At 38.6% G+C, this 23,716-nt stretch overlaps 1 protein-coding gene across 1 annotated transcript in view; it reads left to right on the forward strand.

Moving 5' to 3' along the window:
• The window catches only part of ANO4 (anoctamin 4), a 225,747-nt gene that overhangs the window by 108,709 nt on the left and 93,322 nt on the right, over window positions 1–23,716 (forward strand). Inside the window, exons 3-4 of the mRNA XM_064510676.1 lie at window positions 5,998–6,134; window positions 12,926–13,084. Coding sequence (XP_064366746.1) covers window positions 5,998–6,134; window positions 12,926–13,084 — 296 coding nt within the window. The remainder of the gene's footprint in view (window positions 1–5,997; window positions 6,135–12,925; window positions 13,085–23,716) is intronic.

Raw genomic sequence — 23,716 nt, forward strand, 5'->3', positions numbered from 1 at the left:
GGGTGGTTGCTCTGAGTAGTCATTGTTACTTTTCTTCCTGGTTGGAATAAAATACTTTCTCCTACAAAGTAGCTCTAAAGTGACTTGCTTTCTTCCTTCTTCTGTACTGATCTGTTCCTTAGGCTGCAAATGAAGACAAGAAATTACCATCTCATTATATACTTTTATGTAAATTTACTATTATTATAAGACTTAATACATTTCTACTGCTTCAAAGCTAAATTCTGCACTTAAGGACCAAAGCTTGTGGTAGTCTTAAACACATTTTTCAAAAGATTTCTGCTATATTTTTTATAAGACAGTTTCTTCTTGACTACAGTAAATTCAGAAATTTTCCGTAATCAATCAGAGACAGTGCAGAAACAGTAATGTCCACTAATCTGGAAATGGCTACAGATGCACTTTGTAAAATAAGGTGATGCACTGGGCGTAAAATTGTAAAATAGGGTGATGCACCCGATCTAAACTTGTAAGTTAGACAGCAGAGGTGTCAAGGAATTGCATGAAGTCTCTGTCAGATGTGAACCAGAACTTCCCACTGTGGCCCACTCTCAAGCTGTTCTTAAATCTGAAGTCCTTATTGTAGTTGAGCTTGAATCTCACTGTCATTCTCTTTTCTCTGGTCAAGAGGAAGGGTGCTCCTGAGGCTGGTGTCGGAGGGGTGTTGTCGGTGAGGATGGGCTGAGGCTGAGGCCAGGCAGACAAAACCTAGCAAAGTCTTTCTTTGCTGTTTCCTAGTTTATTACACCGAGAAGAGGGACTTGTGGAAAAGCAATCAATTGCTTCATTAAAAAAAAATAAACCCTCTTGATTTCAAAGCTTTTCCGATAAATCCCTATAATTTGCTTCAATGTATTAAACCTCTTTTTATTGCCATTGCACCGAAGTCAAACATCACAAAGTCTCCACAAAGTCTCTTGCTTTCAGAATATTTTGCAACATCCAGTGTACGTTGACTACCACTAAGGTTTAAATTAAAACTCTTTTGATTCCCTCATTTTTCCTCTCTTAGTCTGGAAGTCAGAAATCAGTGAATTTTATAAGACAGGGTTATTATTTCATGCATAGTTTTGAATTTAACATTTAATGTGATAAAATGTTCTGGGCTGTGGGCACTGTAGGGTGGTCTCCTTGCAGAAAACTTTTGTAAATTGTATCCACCAGCCTTACTGAGAGGAGAAAAATGTATCAAAAAATCCAAATAAATGCTATAAAAATTACAACATGTAGTACAACAAGATGCAGAAAGAGCCTTGGATTCGCATTCTTGGCTTTTTCTGCTTTGCAAGTCTCTGCAAAACAGATATTTTTTAGTAATGCTATTTTATTAAGGGATATTCTCCAAGACCTGTGATTTTAAACCCAGTCTTTTTTCCACCACTGTTTACATGTAGCATTGTTCTATACATCTTATAAGCATTGATAGGAAGAATTTTTAAATAAAGTCAGTCTTCAGTATTACTGATAGGCCTAAAAGCTTGCAAAGAGCAGTTTTTGGAATATTGATATGTAGTTTGCATCATCCAAAGCTGGAGTACACTCAATGGCATGGTGTGACAATTAGTAATAAAAGGGCTCTTAATTAACAGAAACATAATCTTTGAGTACGCTTCTGTCTTGCCACACTAACACATAGAGTTAGGTCTCGTTTTTGAAAGGAGATTCTTGTTTTAGGGACCTTGGTATTTGGGTATCCATCTTCAGGAAAATAGGGGTGTTATTTTACCTTATCTTTCAGTGCAACCTAAATCAGACTCCTGATTTGAATAGTCTTGTGCAATCACATTGATTCTCACTCAGAATTTCCTAATGTTCAGTTTTCAGAATATGTAGTTCTGCTACATTTGGGATGAAAATATTTGTATATCCATATTTTTCAGACTCCTCAAGTGATTCTGACTATATGAATAATAATTAAGTCACTTTGATTTTTTTTCCTCAATGGAAGAAGAAAAGAACCTGTGTAATTAAGCTGATCTAAAACCATAGGGGGACTCCTTAATATCTGTTGTAGCGGTACGCGTGTTGCTCTATACTGCCATTAAATTTCACTGCCTGACTATATGTGACTGTATACTAAGACCAGGCCGTCTCTCAAACGATAGGTAAAATTATTATATATGATTAGGTTAGGATCAGTTTGGAGTATATATGTATGTCACGGTCCGAGGCAGACAGGAAAGAGGGAGCCCTGGTTATGCCTTCAGCAACATTTGGCAACTTAGGAGCGTTCATGTTAGGTGGAGTGGAGTGGTTAAGTGTAGTTACAGTTAACAGGAGGGCTGACTTGGAAGTATCATCACCGTTATTAAAGTAGGCGGCACAGAGAATGGAAGCAATTAGGGTTTGATTTTTAGTCATTTATTTGTTTTCGTGGAATTGTAATTTAAGGAATTGTAATTTGTTTTAAGTATCCAATGAGGCTTTTGGAAACAGATGTTCTCAGCAAATGTTAGACCTCCCGTGTCAGCGACTGAAATACTGGAGTGTATTTTCGGAAGCAGAGGCAGCAAGGCAGCTGCAGGGTGAAGATCTCCACAGTTTCTCCAGTAGCAGACAGTTACTGCAGCTGAAGGAGGATCACAGACATCTCCAGGGCTGACAAGGCACTTCAGCATCTCTTCACTCCTTGTCCTTTTCTCTGAGGCTACCAACCAGCATGCCAGTTATCTGTGTACTTTTGATATAAGCAATTTTCTACTGAAGGCAGACTAGACAGGTCCTGGTAGCTAATTTCACTAACCAGCAGAGATCCACTGCCTCCGTAACTTCCAGTAACTGCTGAGATGGGCTGGATTTCAAAGTGACCTTGAAATGAGATTCTGTGTTTATCACAAGTCCTCAAAATAAGGCAGTCTTTCTCTGCTTGAAACTGCAAAACAAATTCACTCTCACACACCAAGTTGTGTATCTCAAACATCTCCTGGAAAACCATCTATTTTGCAACCCAAAGCATTACTGGCATTGCAGAAAGTAGCATTTCTAGCATCTCAGTGGGCTCATTGGTTATACCAGGGCAGTCTTCATGGCAGGAAAAGCAACTAGTTCAAACTCCCTGGTGTGTAGCATCCAGACAAAATCTCTTTCACTTTTATTTCTTTCATTGCTTCTCTCTGCAACAAATATATATGTCATGTAATCTTTAGAAAGCTTTCCTATTTAATTATTTTTGTTCTTTTTTCACAGTATGCTGTGGTATTGATCACATACAGGTTAATGTGTTTGTTTCTTGGAGCTGATCTTCAGAATTTCAGTGCAGCAAAGTTTCAAGTCATTCAGAAAGGTTTCTGCTCCAGCAGTTCTTTATGTTGATTATTCAGATAAATTCTTCTCGCATAAACATGTGTGCAAAGGCTGGTTGAGATCTACATCCAGATTATTATCATATGGGGTGGAAAGTTTCCAGTCTTGCCATTTGATGCGGTAGGGAAGATGAAGGTGGATAGACTACGCTATGTGTTGTGGCAGTTTCCTTGTTTTGTGTGAGCAACTCTAGTATGATTTCTCAGGATTGAAATGGATGAAGGAGACAAATCTTTTCTTTGCTATTGCTGCCTGTGCTACAAATTGGCATCCATTCCTTCCTTCTGAGTCTACAAATACCTCAGTAGTTTGGACAGGGTTGGATGCAGCCCCAGTGACACTGAGATGCTGCAGGCTGTCCCCGTCATATATGCCAAAACAACGAGAGAAGTTTCTGTGCTGTTCTGCCTTCACTTTGGTAAACTCACCCCTAATGTTGGACAGAAAGCCGTGAGGCCAAGCCCTGTCTAAAAACGGAAAGCTCAGGTCCCGGATACTTGTCCCTAATGATGTCTTAGCACTTTTCACAAAAATAGGACAAGTAAAATAAACAGACTGATAGAAAAAAAACAACAACTTTAACAGGGCAAGAGGAATTTATTATCTGTGAAAAGAGGTTTTAAATCTCTGATGTGTTCACAGACTATGATGACAAGCACAATTTAAAGGCAAGTGAAGTAAGTGAGGCTATTAGCCCCAGTCTCTCTGCTAAAGCTGGTTGGGATCCAGCAGAACAGAGGGTGTTATCTAAAACTGAAAGATCATGATACGAAGTGTTAAGTAGAGATTAAATATTGTGCAATTCCAATTTTGGGATACAAAGAATCATTGCTAGATTAGGCAGTGTGCGACCCCAAAATTGCTGAACTCGAGGAGTAAGAAGTCATCCTAAAAACTGCAACTCTGGCACAGAATTTCTTATTGTTAGTCTAGCCTAGTCTATGGTATCTGTTGTTATGTAATGCTATCTAATTTGAATGTGAAGGCTTTTTTTTTTGTTGCTAAAATTTTTAGTGGCCTTGTAAGCAAAGTATTTCAATCAAAAATGCAAGGTTTGTTGTTAACTCTGTCCTTATTTTAAGCCTGAAAAGGAAGAAAAAGAGTTCTTGAAGCTTTGGATCTTATGTGGATCTTTTTATCCACATAAAGCAGTAATAACAGTCTTTAGATACTGTAAAAGGCAGGTACAAAAAGGGAGCAATTTCTTCCCTATGTTCATGATTGATAGGAAAAGAACAATCTATTTAAATTGCATCATAGGTGCATATTCAGGATGCATATTAGGAGGAAAACTTTCTGCTGATGATGATAGTGAAGAATAGGTTGCCTGCAGAGGCTGTCGAGCCTGTAGCATTGGAATTTTTTTAAAAAAGACTTCTTAAACTAGGCTGTAACCCCTGAAGAAGGGAAGGGTGAAAGGGAGGTCACAAAGTGCTCACAAAGGCTGGGGAACAGTTAACAGCCTTTAATTTCTGGATGCTATTCAGCCTCTCCACAGTGGGGGAATGAATTTTTATACCTGCAGCCATTAGTTGAAAATGGGACCAAGGTGTCATGGGCAATTAGAGATTGCCAGCTGTTCCCTGTTAATAGAAACTCTTGTCAACAGGAATTACAACTGTCTGTCACTTACTTGGGGGAATTACAGGGAAGCAAGAGGATCAGGAGGATGTTGCACAAAGAAAAATGAGTCCCAAAGTCAACCAAGTTCACAAAAAGTGTGAGGAAGATTGGGTGAGACAAATTTCTGGCAAGAATGGCAGAGAGGTATTGGATCCTGCCTCGGTCAGGGGACAGGCTCATCAGTGGACCTTTTGGGGTCCCTTCCAACAATTTTAGCTCTACTGCAACAATCCTGGGTTTTGCGTATGAAATGTAGGGTTGGAGAAGCCTACACACAGTAGAGGCTTGAATCCCAGCAAAGGCATTTTTCTTCTCCTCACACCAACCTCTTCACCACCTTCTTTGCTCTGGGGGCAGCCCCAGCCCCAGCCCTGAGCATTGGGCATTGCCTTGCGGCTGGGGCCAGGCTGAGCACTGGGGCCGCAGCTGGAAGCAGCTCCCACAGAGCATGTCTCCTGACTTTTCATCAGGTTGGATATAATTCAGCATCCTACAGATTTAAGCCATTTCTTCATGCCCAGCTCTGAAGGCTGTGCAGATCTGCACATGCCAGCTTTGCAGATACCAAAATATGCTAACCTAGAAATAGCCAAATTGTGCAGACAGAGCCCAGGCTCATTTATACAGTTTCTTTTGAGTGACATTAGTTATTTGAGATCCTCTGCCTCTGATTGCCCTACAGTTCTGTACAGCTTCAAACTTGATACTTTATGTAGTATGTTAAAAATGTGCTTCATTATAATAAGAAATTTTCAGAGGCCGTAGTAATCCAGAAGGCAATCATTTAAGCCACTTATCTCAAGAGAAACCGAGGAGGTAGCTAACATATGTTTTATTGTGACAGATGATTACTTATTTGACATCAGAGAGATATTATGTATCCTAAATCTCTCTGTGGCTTGCTGGTGAAAAGAAGGATTGCACCAATATGCATCAGGAGATTTTAAACTTAATATAGTAGATACTTATACCAGAACTAAAAAGTGCAGTTGTTGATAATAATGCATTACGCTCAGAGACTTTGTTTGGCTCAGCTGTGATTTGAATGTATATTTTTATTTTTGTTTTTAGTAGCTAAGGATGTCAACATTTTTTTTGATGAGTTAGAAGGTGTGAACAGCCCTTCCAAAGATGATGACTCTCTGCTTCACCATGGTAACTTGACCAGTACTTCTGATGATGCCAGCAGGTTGGAAGTGGTGGGAGAGGTAAGAACATGCAGAATTATTATTCTAATAATTAAACATGCCCGCTGTCAAAGGGAATAAATGTAATCTGATTGAAAATCTCACTTTCTGGGGACTTTCATGGGGACTGTTTTTCCATTCTGGGATTATAGTGCTGAAAGATGAAATATTTCAGGTTAAAAGGAGGCCTTATTTATCTTATGCACCACCCCCAGTGATGCATCTGTACAAGCCTTTGTTGTTTGTTTGTTTCCTGAAGCAGCAAAGTTGAATGCTTCACTTCTTGTGAAAAATAATGTAATTTTTTTCCTGTATTAATCTTGGGGGATGAGGGAGGAGGAGAATTTATCATGAATTTCTCATAAGAGGCACTGGGTGTCAGATGTGGGACACACCTTCCCTCTCAGTGAAGAACAGAAGCTACCTGATGGTACATAATGCTGAGTCGGAGAATATGCGAAGCAGAGAGAAATCATTGCTCAGCACAAAGCCCCTTTTAAATTGTGGCTTAAGGCAGCAAAAACATTATATACTCAAGTATGAAGAAGAAAGGAGGAAAGAAATGTGGTACTTTAAACTTTGCTCTAACTGCTGTACAATTCATGGATGTTCGGGCTATCTCCCCGGGGAGCAAGTAGACCAGGGACTGGTCTCTGGCCCTGAGGCTTCCTTTCGCCCTGCCTCAGAAATGTGGCTGCATCCAGACTACGTGTTGGAGTGGTCCTGTGTTACCTCCAAACTGCCTAAGGATAGTTTGGTTGGGGCTGATTGGCACAGGAGACCACACTAAATTAAAAAGTATGGAAGACCATGGGATAGTGCTGAAGCCCCTGCCCTGGTCTTGATTGGTTTACTACTTTAGATGTGGCTTAGAAGATGTAATTGCAGCTGATGTTTTTTTCAGGAGCTAGAGGCTTTTTTGGTGCAAGTTATTTTGTGAAACGCTGTTGGGGAGAGAGTGAAAGATTTTCCTTGTGCTAGAAATTCAGCCCATAGAGAGCTGCACTCCTGCAATGTTTGAACAGATAATTAAAGGCACAAAATTCAGGACACTTAGAGATATGTTTGACCTTGCTCACAATTTCATCTTCCCCCTTTCTCATCACTCTTCCTCAGCTTCCCACATCACTTTCATAGGGGTCTCTTTGCCTGCTTGCATTATAATAGGGTAACGTGACATGATATCCCTGTGTAGCCTTTAGTAATCTTGTACCATATGGTCTCTAACGAATAGAGAGGGATGAAAGGTGCATGATCTTTGCATGTTAAAGAAGAAAAATGAACAGAAAATGGTCAAAAGGATAGGGGATGAGGGAGAGCAACATATGCTGCTGTTAATTTAACAATGCTGCAATTCCTTTTTTCACTTTTTATGCATTCTTTGTACCAGACCTTGTTGTTTTTCAAAGGAAAAGGGAAAAAGTCTGAGGAATATTTTCCTGTCTGAACAGTGTTTTTTTTTTTCATAATCATATCTGAGGAAAATAGCAATATAGGTTATGTGTATTTACATAAGAAAAAAAAAACGTAAAAAGGAAAGTCTTAATGGGAGCTGAGGGATGCTGTCACCTACAAAAAAGGTTTCAAAGTACTTGGCCCCTGCTTGATTCCAGAAGGAAAAGATATGCTGTTTAGATGTAGTTGTATGGTTTGCATGGATAAACATGGGAGCAGCACTGTGCAGTGATGGGGTGATCTCTGAAGCTCCAGACTTCCTTTCAGTTTAGTGATGGAGTTCCACTTTGAGCAGCCAAGAGAACCTGTAGATCCCCCCTAGTGTCATCAGGACAGGGGAACCAGCACCAGAGAAAGCCTCTCTGAATATATTGATGTTTGTTTGCTTTAGTTCTAAAGTTAACCTTGCAGCTATCTAGTACAATGTGGTTTCTGACTGAATTTGTTAAAATGCAGTTACAATCCAAAAAATTTACAAGAGACTTCGAAAAGTTTCTTGTTTTTAGATGACAAGTCAAAATACTGCTTGCTTCAGCTGTTAGTTGTGCATGCTCAACCAGATCTCAAAGTAATGTTGCAGTCTCCTTGGTTTGTGTATGACTGGCTCCAGTGAAGATTTTATGGATGGAGCTTTATCAACGGTCCCATCACAGATGCAGAGCCAGACTGGTGTTCAGCTTACCCTTTGGCGAAAGATGTGTCTTTTCTTTGTTTTATGTTTTGTTCAGGCACAGCTAAGTTCTAAGCAAATTAGAAATCACATTTCTCTTCATGTGCATGGATCAAAACACTTTTTACATATGGCAACATAATAATTAGATAGGCACTTTAAAATCTGAAACTGGAGATGTATTATCACAAAAATCTTGTAGTTTTAACTCCATTGAAGTTTCACTTTCTGAGAACCAGGGTAACAGAAGACAGGAAGTAAAAGTGAAAGGGAAAGATGATTTAGGAGCTGTTCTCTAGGGCCGCTTCAATTCCACTTCTCTTTCTGTGGAGCATTAAATCAGTCTTCTGTGTCCAAGGAAGGGAGAAAGGAGGAGCTGGGACAAAATTAGTCTTTTACTTAAATCAGCATATAGGGCCCATTTTTAAGGTTACAGCTTGTGTAGATAGTTCTGAAATTAAAATGATAAAAGTCACTCCTATAAGCCAGTTAAGCTTCAAACTCTGTTGATGGTATTTGGGGACAGTGTTATTAATAGTGCACGTAGTAGAGTTTGTTATAACAGTCTCTCTTATAAATTGGAATTTGCACTAAAGATTATGCCAGAATAAAGGTATTCAAGTTGCAAAATAAGAATTCTTATGTTCTTTATGGCTTCTGTGATAGCCTGGGCAATTTCAGCTCAGTTTTCTTAAACATATTTATTACAATACAAGACAGATGCATATTTTTTTCCACAAAATCTCTGTCTTCTTCAGTGCCCAGGATCAATGTGGGAAAAGATAATCTAAGCTTTCACAGATAACTACAAATCTTTTACTTTCTAACTTTTGAGCACATGATTTTGCAGACTAGATAATTTTGTTGTTAGAAAAGCTCTATATAATTAAATACATTATGGTGTCAAGAAGAATACATTGAACTCAAGATATATAAAAAATATAGCCTCTCCAAAACTGTAATCTAAATGGTCGAAAGGATACTAAGAAAAATGACACACATGGAAAATGTTCTTTGATTAGAAGAACTGTGCCTTAAAAATAGAGTGATTTTGGGTTCCTCTTTCTCCACATGGGTTATTGCAACCCATGGTGCAAGTACTAATCCTTCCACCGATTGTGAAGTCACATGCAAGGGATTATAATTTCAAGTAGGCACATGCAAAAGGAAAAGATCATCTCTAAAATTCAAAGATCCTATCTTCATCTGATATCCATACTGGCAGTAACTAGGTACCCAAAGAACTGGGAATGAAAAAAAAACCGAATCTGTTTTTAAATAAGTGGATATCGCAGTCCTTTTTGATTTATTTTTAAAAAGACCTGCAGGAAGTTTTCAACATCCTTGATTTCCCTAACTGCATTTCTATTTAAAATTTCCATGTAAACTTTCTATAGCTATTACAGCTTTGAAACCTCTGATTTTGGGTAGTGAAACACTTGGGGTGAACCTTTAGTCTGAAGTCCTCCCAGGATGTATATGTGTATGAGTCATGTGTCTATGAATGCTGATGGCTCCCAACTGTGGGTTCTGAGGATATGAAAAGCAGTGCGTTCCTGGCAAACAGGATCCTGTTTATACAACTTTAGCTATGCATATTACAAATAAAGCTGCAAAGGTAGCAGGAAATGCTAAACTTCTTGCTAAAGTTAAGTCTTTCCTGTTCTGCAGATGTCTTCTAGCATCCTTTTTCAGTTAAAGGAATGGATATTTGACATCCATGACTAGACAACTTCGCCACCAAAAACTGCAATCAGAACTGGTTCTAGATTTTTTTTTTTATCAGTGCAGGAAAAGTGAATTTTGAAGTCATGACAGAGGGAAACAGAGGCAAGGAAAGTGTCAGTCTCAAGGTGGGAGCAAAGTCTTTATCTCGATTAGCGAAAACCTGGGATATTGTGGATAATGTGCAAGTCCAGCAGCTCCTATTTCTAGACGCTGCTGAGCCAGCTTGGCTGTGACTGTATTGTGTTACATTGCTGCGTCCTGACAACTCGTGTAAGTCCAGGCACAGCTTGTAAAGCTGCCTTGACAGGTTAATTAGTTCCCCATAATAGAGGGCAACAGAAAGGGATCCCTCCTGGAACCCATCCATACAAGTCCAGGAGGGCTTATCAGTCTGGATTTGTCATACTGTATTCCTCAAATGACAAGGTCCTCCAAGTACAGATAGGGTCCAAGCAGCCTTTCTGAACAAAAATGACAATATTGGGATTGGGAGAGTGTCACAAGTTCAATAGAAAGTAGCTGTCCCAGAAAGTCATATTTATAGGTAAAGAAGTGCTATAGGTCAAATAACTTAGCCAAATCTCGTAGTTGCTTTTTAACACAAGGGTCCACATTCACTGAGGAGTCAGCGTAGGGCAAACCAATTTTCTTGAGGAAAAGATGAAACATAGGGAGCCAACAGGCAAATCTGTCCGTTTTTCCAATGGAGTCACTACTCCACGTGGAGAGAGATACTTTCCTTGTGATACGCTCTGGGTGGGTCAATGGTAGCATTTTAGTTCAGATCAGGAGTGGAGGTTTGAAGTGAATCTCTCAATTGGCCCTGCTTGCCATGCTTTAGTTTGCATTGCAGAGCAGTCCTGGATTTCAAAAACTGGATTCCTTCTGAGTGAAAATAAACTGTGAGATGTGCTTCAACCAATAACGGGCAGAGAGTCTCCTGGACCAGACTAGAGTTGGTCCAAAGTAACCCTCAAGGCTGGACACATGTGGACATCTGGTCCTCAGTACTGATTGTTTTGCTCTACAGATCCTTTCCTATGACACTGTCTTACCTGCTAAAATAGACACAGCCTGTCAGACCTGGCACCTACAAAACAGAAAGGATGGCTGAGCAGGAGGCTTAGAAATCAGAGCAGGACCACCACGCTGATCCACTGCCTCTAAATTTCCTACTGCACCCTTCTTTCATTTAAATACCCTTTGGGTTTTTTTTTTTTTTTCCTATCTTCTCTACATAGATACTTTCTAGAAAAAAAAGAAAAAAAAAAAAAAAAGGAATGTGGTTCCTCAGCTGTTTTCCTATTTAATGCTCTGTGAAAAATACTTCTGATACCCTGATAATATCATTTGTCAGCATGATATCAGTATAGATATAAATGGTCTGCAACTGTTATTTCCTAAGGGCTTAAATCTTTTTTCTTGCCTTCTTTTTCAACTCCAAGAACTGTTCCTGCTATATCAAGTCTGCATTAAGCTGTGTCAGGAGTCAGGCACTGTAATAAAACAATCCTAGAAAAATTCCCCTGCAATAAACTGGTTGTACCAAGGGAATGGGCATTGGGGATGCTTTCCTTTGTTTTTCTATTTAAACAAAGATGCTTGCTGAGAATCTAGAAGGTGGTTTACACTAAACTTCCTGACTGGGAATAATTTTTTTTGTTCTGTAAGAATAATTTTTCCTATTATTATTATGGCAACTGTGTTCGCTTTTTGTCATTTAAATTAAGAAGTAGTTCTCTTATAAAGAAAGTACTTTGAAAATTCCCTATTCTTCCTACATGTAAAAGGCAAAATATTCGTTTTTCAGAGATTTGATTATGCATTAAAGGACAAGGTTATTTCTGGCAGGAATGATTCAGCAAATCGTAGAAAAATGAAGAGGAATTAGCCCAACCCTCCTTTCAGCTTGGAGGTGGACTGATCTAGAGGTCCCTAAAGGCCCCTGCCTGTCATGCTGCTCTCAGGGAGTTCAGTTTGTTTCCATATACCATTTATAGCGTATATTTCTTGTAAGAAATGCTCCAGCCAATAAACAATTTCAACTTGTATAAAAGTAAAAACTTAACCCGTGGGCAGGACTTGCATTATATGGAAGTAGTGATAAATTGCGAGGAGGATCCGTGGAGAATTTCATCTCATGAATTTCTAAAAGAGAGCAGCAGGCTAGTCATCTAGCCCTCAGGAGAGGGATCTGCTTAACCTCTTACTAACAGTGAAATCAGCTTCTTCTTTCTGCCAGAGCAAACATTTGAACAGGCACATTCTTTGCTGAAAATAGCCAAGAAATAATATTTACTGCCTTTATGTGCTACTAGACGAAACACCAGGAATTATTTTCAAATAAAGCTGGTGGGTTTCCTCAGTTGTTCTATAAACCTAGAATACTTTGTAGTTAAACTGATGAATTATAGTGAGGTAGGAACAGGACCTTTGTACTCTTTTCTGTGTCCTGTGAGGCAGAGATACTCTTGTCCTCACAAAGCAAAGAGAATCTGCACCAGGTTTTAGCACTTCTCACTACAGTAAATATCGTGCCACCATCTCTTCTCCCCATGTAAAATGACGTTTTACCATATGGAGTCCTTACTTATAAATTTACACTTCAGTATAACACTATTCTCTGCTTTATTTTATAGGTAGGAAGCTATTCCTAATTTTCCGGTGGGTGGTAGGGGAGGAAGGTTGTCTTGCATAAAATATCCTCTTCTGTCCCATCCCATTCCCATGTGACAAAACATCTACCTCAGAAGACCTCCTGGTCTTGAACTGGGGAGGTCTGTGCTCCTTTTAGAGGACCTCAGAAACATTCTATGTAAAGCATCTAAAAATTTGAGCAGCTTGTTCTGATTCCTTATTTTTCTGGTTGAGTAATTCTGGAAATTGCAGATGCAGGTCAGGATGCAGCAATTACCAAAACACATTAACATTACTGAAATATTTGACTTTCTCTTAACAGGAAGTACCTGATAAGAACAAAACCAATGGACTATATTTTAGAGATGGGAAATGTCGAATTGACTACATTCTGGTGTATAGAAAATCCAATCCACAGACAGAAAAGAGGGAAGTATTTGAGAGAAATATCAGAGCAGAAGGAATTCAAATGGAGAAAGAGGTAAGAGAACTTCCCTGAAAAATACTTCTGACATTTAAAGATGTGTAGATTCAGAGTCTTGTTTACTCTGAAACCTGATTGCTTTGTTGTAGTAGTTGAAAAAAAAAGCTTTTAAGCATCCCTAAATATAGACTATTTATTGCCAGAGCAGTGGGAAAGCTTAGCCTAAGGAAAAATCAGCCACATGGGTTGAAGGCCAAAACAGGCCATTACAGTCATCTTTTTCAATCTTCTGCACAAGTAGGCCATGGAATTTTGTCCACCGAGCTGTGCAGTAGAGAAAATAAGTGCTGTTTTTGGATGGCCTGAATTCTACTGAGTGCAATCCACATTTCTGCACCTAAGTTTCCTTTTAGTTACCTGCTCCACTCTTTACTGAGGCTCATGGTACTCATTCCAGAGACCTAACAAGATACTTATCTGTCACCTTAGTCACAGGAACTTAATTGGCATTTTGGTAGTGAGAAAACAGCCTAAATGTCTCTCCTGCTGTGTTATTCCTAAACATTTAAATAATTGGGCAATACATATAAAACTTTTATATCAGTGATATTTCTTGCTGACACAATGTCCTAATACAGTGAATATTTCCTGGACAAGAGTGTTAAAAATGAATGTAAATTTTCTAAAAATGTATTGACGTGATAGGCTGCAGGAGCAAGGCTTAAAGAGAGCATAGTCTGTGAGATATTAACATGATGAAGAATGTGCTTCTTTTCACTTCTTTTCAAACATATCTCTTTTGCCTTGGCCATATTCTTTCTTAAACTTTCATGAGTGTGCTTTAACATGGCTTATGTCTCACTTACATGCAGAGCAGATATACTGAATGTTTAGCTTTGCTTGTACTTAGTCAACTCACACATACTAATAGGCATTGTCACGCTACCACTGGTGCAAACGGTACAGGAATTTTCAGGTTACAGGCTTTGGTCAACTGTGGAGGTGATGTACATTTATCTCCCTTTCTTTCACTGAATTCCTGATATATCTGTAGATATTCTGCCTGTGTATTTGAAAGCCACACTCCCTGGCAGAGCACTGTGGGGAAAAAATTGGAAGCTCTTTCTCTTCAGGATAATGAAAATGTTTCCTTTCTTCATCTTTTTTTTTTTTTTTTTTTGAATGAACATGTGTATTGGTGGATATAAGTATGTAAGTGGATATCAGTGGTTTTCATCAGCCATTTACTGTGAACTATTCCTTCAAGTGACCTGGAAATGTCTTTAGTGCGGTGGTAGTTGATAGATGTTTTCAATGACAGTCATTGTTTATTTATTACGTTTCCTGAAAACATACGAATGTCTATAAAAGTTTTAACTCAAGATCAAAGAGCATGAGTTTAGTGTGGCAATTCAGCTTCACATGCTAGGATTCTGCCCTGCTTCCACCAGGAGAAACCCTGGAAAAGTATTTTGGGTGAGTCTCTGTAGATTGAACAGTGTAGAAAACAAACATAGACTGAGTCCTCCCTATTGCTATATCTCACCAACAGTGTCAAACCAACTTTTTCCTACTTTGTGTTTTCGCAGATTTTTTTCACTTACTACTGTGCTAAGGTCAACAGTGAAAGCTACAAAATCCCTTTTATTTTAAGTATTATGAACCCTAATATAACATTCTGCGCAGAAAACTTTTTCAATTCATCATTTAAGTGCTTACTATAGACTGTTCTTGTGGCTACACATCACTGTGCTCTTTCAAGTCCATTTATATGGAGTTTACCGCCTAGGCTGCGTGAATGTTCTGCCCATTTGATTATTCATTTCAGTTTCTATTACGCTACTGACATGCAGTTTTATTTCTTACTAATCTTGTTTGGCCTTGATGTGACTTCTTGCCAGTATCAGTAATTGTAGATTTTCTGAACTCCGAATGATCAAAATGAGGTTATGTTACATGACTCAAGCTAATGCTTTTAAAATCTAGGTTAGCAATCTTTTTTAATATACGACTTTGACCTAAAATTAAACACTAACATGTATATTTTATGATCACTTTAATTTCCAAATTGAATTATAATCCTGAAGGAACGAAGTACATTCTTGGTGCCCCCCCAGCAGAGTAGCAACTAAGTGTTGTGATTGGTTAGTGCCTAGGTTACTTCTCATGATTTCTGTTGCTCCTTTTGGTGAGACCTCTAGGTTCTGAAACCTTCTGGGTTTCAGTTCTGGGATATTTTAACAGCAAGCCACGTTTCTAATTGTTGTTCTTATATAATATATTGCTTTCACTGGGGACAGTTTACTCCCACATAAAGAGAGAGAACCATCTCTGGCTCTGACCTCCAAAATTATACAGGGGCAACAAATTGTAACTGCTAGACTGAGGGAAACTTCTCACTTTCCATAAATTTTGTGTGGTTGCTGGTTCATTCTCCTCTGGTTACTGGCCGTTCATATATTAACATTCAGTTGTGTTTGTCCTACCTTTTTAATGTGAAACCAAGGGCAAAGAGGAAAATCAAAGAGCTAGTCACGCTACAGCTTTGGAACGATATTCCTCAGTAACACTGCAGTGAGATAGTAATGCACTGCAGTGACTCCCCCACAGCTGAAGCACCGCAAAAATACCCAGGAACTTGAGGATGCAGGGAGAAAAATGTTTAGTCAGTGGCATGAAATGAGAAAGTAAATATGAAATGGATATATAAATGTTGAGATAACTTCAGGCACAATGTCGAGATCATGTAGCTGACAAAGGTCTGAACAGATAGATGTTTCTGACTGTGGAAAAAGCTGCTAAACATTTTGCAGATATTCCCCAGTGAATTCGCCCTTGTGCTCTTTAGCTATTCCATACTGCTCTCTGGTGTAAGTTCTGCCAGTTTTTTTGCTCTGTATATCGAATAGTAAGCAACACAGGGATCCCAGACCAAGAGTAGATCACTGAATTAATGAAGAGATGGAAAACAGAACTCTAAGAGTGAATGATAATTTATCCGAATAGACTTGAGAAGCAATTGGCTCATTTCACCCAACCAATGGTATTGGTGCTGATTTTGTGCATCTTCAGCATAAATCATTTTATGGCTCTTCTCTCTGCTTTTCAGTGTGTGCTGGGTCTGGATAGGATTACTGTCTTGTCCCAGTCCAACATGGATCACATCCATGTGATCATGTGAACAGAAGCTCTAGGTAAATTAATGTGAAATATAGGTCACGCCGGGGAAAGAGACTGTATTCTCTTCTCAGCCAGATACAAAATTTCCTGTATTGATTTGACCTGTTTAACATAATGTCAAAATGAGGTAAATAACTATGATATCTTGGCTCTGGGATTCTTGATGACTCCCACTGTTGTTTTTATTTTTTAATGCTCTGAAACAGATTTGTGTATTGGTTAAAACGGAGGGAGCAGTCTTCAAATGGAGCAAGTTCTTACAGAGATGAGGTACCTATAGGAATGCCTGTTTGCAGTGTTGGTCCTGTCTGTGAATATTGTGTAGTACTCTTGCCTGGCAGATCTGACTGGCAAATGGTTAACAAGAGACAAGGTAACGCTGTCTGCATGCTGAGGGTATATCTCATAACTGTGCTAATCCAAGGTAACCCGGGGACTAAGATCAGCCCAATGACTCTCAGAAATAAAATCCATCACTTTTATGTGAAGTGAAAATACAAACAGTGTCTGTCATTCCAAATATGGTGTTCTTCCCTCTGGGATAGTAAAATCCCAGCGTGACTTGTTTCTGGAAAGTCTGTCTTTTTAAGTGAGGATGAAAAGTCAGAATTACATTGAGTACATGGCTTTTTCACGAGAATAAAGACTTACAAATTCAGCCTCTTGGCCAAAATCCAGCAAAACTCTCTTATCCCAAATTATTCCTGCGGCTTCAACTGATACACTCTAATCTCTATCCTAATGGCCAGGTAGGAATAAGTTGCTGTGAACGGTAGCTTTACTGTGCTGGTACATGGATACACACAGTATTACAAACAGCTTTGAGTACAGTACTTCAGATTATACTGCACTAAAAGATCATGCGTAGAGATAGCCAGCATGGAGCAGCTAACCCATACTTTTTCCCCCGCAGCCTACTTAAACTGCAGCATAATGCAATGAAAATTCAAGATAGAGGCAAGGTAGTACAAAAAAATCTGCTGCATGAACAAACACAAACCACCCTTGGATTTATAATTCTTAAAAGAGAAAAAGAGGGTCATCTCAGATTTGAGTAAATACTGTACATCCAAAGTGAATCTGATGTTGGGCAGGATCTGGCCATATCGCCCCTAGGAGTCGACTACATTAGTATGAACTTGGCATATTCTTTCATTCTGCTTCTCATGGCTACACTAAGCTACTTCATATAGAGTGATTTTTTCTTAATGACTGTATTCCAAGTTTTTAGTTTATAATTTTTAAATTGACTTCATACAGGATTTATTTTAAAAGATATTTTATATGCCTGTAGAAACTGATAGATAGAAATTTAGTAATGAGAAACTACTCATATAAATAATGAAAGTAGTATTCAGGCACCATATTTTCCATATTTGTGTATGTTAATGTTTCAGTATAGATGAAATGAACTGCTTTAAAGCAATAGCATTCCTTGCTGCCCTAACAAGCAAGTCTCTTCACAATTACTGGATGCAAAACATGTTTCAGGAACTAGTTTCAAATATTTTATAAAAAACTATTAATATATTTGGGCTTCCGGCTACACACTGATCTTTGCTTCTTCCATATGAAAGAAGATGTTAATTTAGTGTACTGGTCCAGTTTTCAGGAACAATCCAAATTGCGTGCTTTTTGTGCTACACAGCCAATTAAAAATTTAAGCATTGCCACCGTAAGTGTCAAGCTGTCACCAGGGCATCCCTAATTGCATTTGCTCCCTGCCGTAAGCAGCAGCTGACATTTCTGGGACAACATCTGGCAGCTGATATGGAGCTGATGTATACAATAGGCAGTAGAAATATACAATAGGTGTTCTCTGGAAGGGAAAAAAAAAAGGCCCCCAAAAAGCTCAGTATGAGTTTCACTTTTGTTATGTGAACAAACATTTACTAGCAGGCATAATCTGAGTCTGAAAGCTATATGTTGAGTTATTTTTCAATAGTGGATGCAATATAGTTACAGAATATTATTATTCCATGACTTTACAAGTTTGGAAGCAAGGGTAGATTGGTTCATGGGGAGATAGCAAGTGTTCTACAGAGCGGTTCCCCTTAATGTGGCTGTAACTTTGTACTAATGGGACAGGACTTTAGAGGCTAGAAATATGTATCTAGTAAAAGGCATATATTTAGCAGCAACCTGGAGCCTGGTTTAAAATGATGAATGTTCAGAGAAATTACAGATGACAGAAAGAGCACACAATGTAGTATCTCACTGATTCTTGGCTTGTCCCTGAGTGTAAAACCAAAATAGAATTATGACCGTGTCAAAGTGACGTAAAAGAAATAAAGAATGAGTACAAAACAAACAAGAACTTTAAAGACTGAAACTTTAAATACAGAAAGTGATGATGTGAAGATGAGGCAGTATAATGAACATTTCTTTCTTGCAGAAATGACATTTACTTTCTTTTTTGGTTTTTTGGTGAGCACAATGCCAAAACAGTTATGTTGGAATGATCTGCTTTTTTCTGGATTGTGCGTCATCACTGGAATTGTTCATGAGTCCTGTTACATAAGCTTTATTGCTGATTGTGATTCATGGGCAGAAAAGAATTAAGGTGACTTCCAGACCCCAATTGGCATTTGCAGAGCTGAGTGGGAAAAGGTGTTTTATAAACTTAGCTTATGTAATTTGGCTCACTGAGAAGCCCAGCACAATGAGAGTCTCAATGCCTTTTGAGAGACTCTAAATTTATCTTTCAGTTATAACTTCGGCTTACTCACTTATTTGAAGAACAATATTTTTTCTTAATTTATTGCTGGTATAGATGTTAATTTGATCAGCCAGGTGTACAGCTGATATCAGAGTGTTCAGCCTGTGGCCCAATAACTATTTGCAGCTTGTCAGGGCAGTCTGTGTGGCCAGTGACCTTCTTTCTGAAGGACGTCTCAGGAGCAGGCTGCAGCTCGGGCAAATAGTTCTGCTGGGGCATCCCTTATCCTGGCTGCTGTTTCCCTTTGGCTCTCATACCCCTTCCTTGTCATGCTGAGCTTACTCTGTGCATACCAAAATCCCCTATCCACTAGGTAAAGGATCATTAGGAGAAATCTTCCACCACCAAAGCTGCATCTGTTCATCTTTTGACCTTTTTTTACAAGGAGAGAAGAAGACCCCTGCACACATGCACTGAGTGACGTATGTACAGTGTATGCTCTGCTGCTGGGAAGCACCAGGACAACTGTGTGTTATGGTCATCTGGACTGCATAGGCATGGTAGGAAGGGTCACATGCAGAATGTCACCTGTGACCAGCTGGTTTGCCTTTAGGACAAACTATATTTTTCCCAACATAGAAAAGTAAGGGGTGACTGACCTAATGAGTCTCTTAATGCTGATGTGGTTCGCATCTTTCTTTTCTGTTCTGTAATAATGTGCGACTCCTTTAATTGCAGAGGGGCATATTGCTGGCTGTCACCTTACCATTTAAGCCAACACCTCAGTGACAATTCATGCTAGCTGAGAGATCTGCCTTTTACATGTGAATGCATTTTAAATCGTGTAGTTTTATATGTATTACTGTTTATACATTCTCTTTTTCCTTGCTGACTTAATTTTGAAACGTACTCAAGGACACTTTCAAGAGGAAATAAAATCAAATCCTTTCCTATTCTTTTTCCTTTTAAATGTTGATGGAGGACCTCCTTTCCTCTAGTTGCTCTCAGCATCTCCAGGGATCAAATATGCATCCCTGTACATGCTTGGGCACACATGCACACATGCACTCACATATACACACAGTGAAAACAAGAACAGCCACTATCTATCTCAAGTTAATGAAAAATACTATGTAGGTGTTCCCCTCCCTTGACATCAGGGAGAGAACTCTGGCTGATTTCATGCTACAGCAGCAACAAGTAAAATACTAATACGTGTGTGTAACAGTTGCAAGGACTTCCTCCTGCTTGCATAGCTGGCAGCTAGCTGGTCAGCACTAGGCCTTCTTGGCCTTTGGAGAAGATCAAGTGTAGTTCAATTTAGTGCTGGATGTGTTTACTACTGTGACTTATATCAAGAATTCAGTAGCTTTCCTGCACTCTACTGGGTTATTTTGGTCTCTCACTTTTCTGAGCCAATATGCAAATATCTAGAACTAATGAACTTACAGTACAAATTATTCAGCTTGCAGGAGCTGCTGTTTCATGAACAGCATAATATCCCATTATTAGCAGGAGCAGCTTCTTATTTAATGTCTAAGCACTGTGCCTGATTGCATCCACAAATCATGGATAGAGACATCAAAGTGACATAAGCTGTGCCTGCAAAATTGCAAATGCAACAAGGGAACCAGGCTGAAATGCAAGCCCATCATATGCATTTTGAGTGAAAGTACTTCCACCTATTTAGTTTAAAACATAGGGCTGTTCATTTCATTCAAGTTCAGTGAGAGCAAGTTACAGACAGATTTATTGTTAAATCTTAAAAAAGATTTATTGTTAGTTAATTATCTAACACAAATAGCAAATGGAGTCTCTTTTCAACAGCATTCTACAGAAGAATATATAGCTACGAAAAGAAGCAAAGTCCTTTTCCAGAGAGTTTTCTGCTTGAAAAAAAACATTGTCACTAAACAATGGAGATGTTTCCAGGTACCTTGGCTTCTGAGGGAAACTATTTAAGTTCTCAGATGCTATGACCACTTGCCAGGACAGTGATAATTTAGAATAGAGATCTGAAGATACATAGAAGTCCTGATGGATGGAGTATGAACTCAAATTTCAGTGTGTGGCTCTTAAAAATAGCTTTCTTATTGTCTGGAGGAGTTCATAAATAAATACTTTTTAGAGTCAACAAATTTCAGGCTTGAACAGGACTTTGTAGAGCTAATAGACAAAGAAGCCTGATGTAACTGTTGCTGAAAAATAGATCCACTTTTGAAAAAGTATGGCTTCTGCATGGAGTATGGCAGTCATGTAGAAAATATGTAGATAATTGAAGTAGGATAAAAAGTCCCTTGAGCTGCTTCTTTTCCTTCAGAGATGTTGGGCATGATTTTTTTGTCAGAGTTCCCTGTCATCAGTCTCCACAAATCAAGATGTTAAAAATCTTTTGAATGACACCAGATCTGTGGAAAAAACCTGATTGATAGGAGATAGATTAAAAAAATTAGAGTTGCATATGAGATGTTCCCTATATGCCAAAAATCACCCTTCTGTTTACAACAATTGTTCTTAAACCGCAGTTACTTTTGAGATGTTATTTGTCTACCAGTGGCATCAAGAACAAGCTTAATCCACAAGGCTGCAACCACTTAATGTAGAGTGAGAGTTTTGCTTGCCCAAAGGTGACATGACTGGCAGGCTGCAACATTCCTGATTGTCCTGCCTTAATGAGCCGAAATCTAAAGCTGTCCGTAGGGAAGGGGAAAACAGAGCATATAGAAATGCCAGCAGGATGTTTTAGGTTCTCGTTTTGTGTTGCTGATTTTGGTGTTGAACTTTTTTCAAAAAAATGGCATTGTATTTACAACATTATGTTTTGGAACAGACAGCAGTGATTGCAAAAGCCTGCAGTACTGTCTTGGACTAGAGGATATTTGGTTCTTCCCCTGCAGCATGAAGCGGTGTGGGGCTGCACTGTCCAGAAACAGTCCCAGGAAGGAAGCATGATCCTGGATCCAGTCCTGGGAATCGTGGATCCTGGGAAGCAATTCTCTTTCTTTCTTGCCCTCTCTTGTTGCAAGGACTTCAGGCCCTCTCATCATCTGATTACTTTTCTTGCTATATCAGGTTAGCTGAGTGATGGTGGGAGTGGATCATTGGTACTCTGTGCCTTTGATTAACTGTGTTTTAATTGTGGTAAGAGCCACAAAAATACAGCTAGTCAAATTAACTCAGTGCTCAGATTTTATTGGAAAAGAGGTTTTGGATTATGGCTCTCTGGGCCCAAGTTAAATTCAGCATTAATCACTGCATATTTACATATTTGTTTCTTGCTATTTCAGTGGTAATGAAGTGATGTTGTAAATGGAGTTTAATAAAGCCTGTCCTGAGGGAAGAATGTTCTTGAAATTGCCACATCGACTGAACCCTCTGTCAGCAAATTAGTCGTGTCCCTCTCGTTAAAGCCTTTTTTAGTTTACAAAACTATTCTGTGGACAAAAATCTTCTTGTGTTCATGTGTGAAATCTCTTAAAATTATCTCTAAATGTGCCCTATAGGCAAAAGAGTTTAAAGAACTGTTTCTTTCCTTTTAGAGGTTTTATGGTACCTCCCTACTACTTTTCTTAGATACAACTTGTTTATGCTAATAGACTTAAGTAGATCTTTCCTTTTTTGAGAAATAAGATTGACTCTCTTTCTGAAATCTCCATTGTTAAGTACTAATATAAGAACTTTGTGCTTACTTTTGTAAAAATCATCTCTGACTTATACCTGTTTAAAATTCAAAACCTCCACAGTGAAAATAAATACAGGAGAAGAGCAGAATGGAGACTAGTAAGTCTGAAAAACATAATTCCATAGTTTCTCTTGTGATATGCAAAATTTCTGTTGTTTTTAACGACTGGAAGATTTCGGGAACTTCTTTTCTCTCTGTTTCCAATGTGTTTTGTTGAGCTTCTCCTTTTAGGTGAGTGTATAAATGTCATATTTTGAAAAACTGTCATTGTAGGGCACTAGTAAGGGTAGAATACATGGGGATTTTCTCATTTGCATACTTCTTTATGTAAGAAGTAGAAGTATATAGTCTTCCTCACCAAAACTGGCATCTTTCTATGTCTCCGTAATAACATATCTATCGTTGAGAATACAGCACTTCCAAATGTAGAAAATTTAAAGCTTTGGAGATAGGTTTAAAAATGAAATTATTTAGAAAATTACTCCCATATTAAGCTGTTGCAGCCCATCCATTTAATTTTAGTGTATTCTTTTCACTTCCTTAGTTTAATTGGCTTGGTTTCAGAAGTAGAAACTGTTTTTGAAATAAGTATATCAGCAAGTTTATTTGCTTGACTGTTAGTTGCTAAATTCCAATGAAGGTATTTTTGTCCACTATTAACAATCTTCTCTTCTTTATTTGTGAGGAAAATTACATGAAGTCTTTTTAATCAATCTAATAAAACCTCTTTTATTCAGGTCATTCCCTTTTAAATGGCCATCTAAATGAGACACCCATAGCATTCTTATGATTCCACTAACTGTGCAAATCTGATTTTCTCAATTACTAAACATCAATAAAAGTAAAGTTCTATAATGTAATTTTTCATTTCTTAAAAATAGAAGCTATAATGGAGTTATCCACGTTTAGGAGAAAGCTAGTTAGAGATACTTATATGCATCACTTCTTCTGACTGATGTTTGCAATGCCGGCATGTGAAATGGTGAAATAGACTTCAATTTGATGGTCTGAAGAGGATTTAGCAGCTCTTGAGTTATTCTTCTTGAGTGTACAGATTAGGGCTGAAAGCTCCTTCACCAAGTAATTCCAAGCATGCTCCTGTGGGTTGAACGCAGTTAAGGATTCTGCACATTATTTTGTCTAGGAAGTGAAAAGCATAAAGAAGCCA

This window comes from Dromaius novaehollandiae, chromosome 1 (genome assembly GCF_036370855.1).
Source record: "Dromaius novaehollandiae isolate bDroNov1 chromosome 1, bDroNov1.hap1, whole genome shotgun sequence".
Classification (NCBI taxonomy): Eukaryota; Metazoa; Chordata; class Aves; order Casuariiformes; family Dromaiidae; genus Dromaius; species Dromaius novaehollandiae.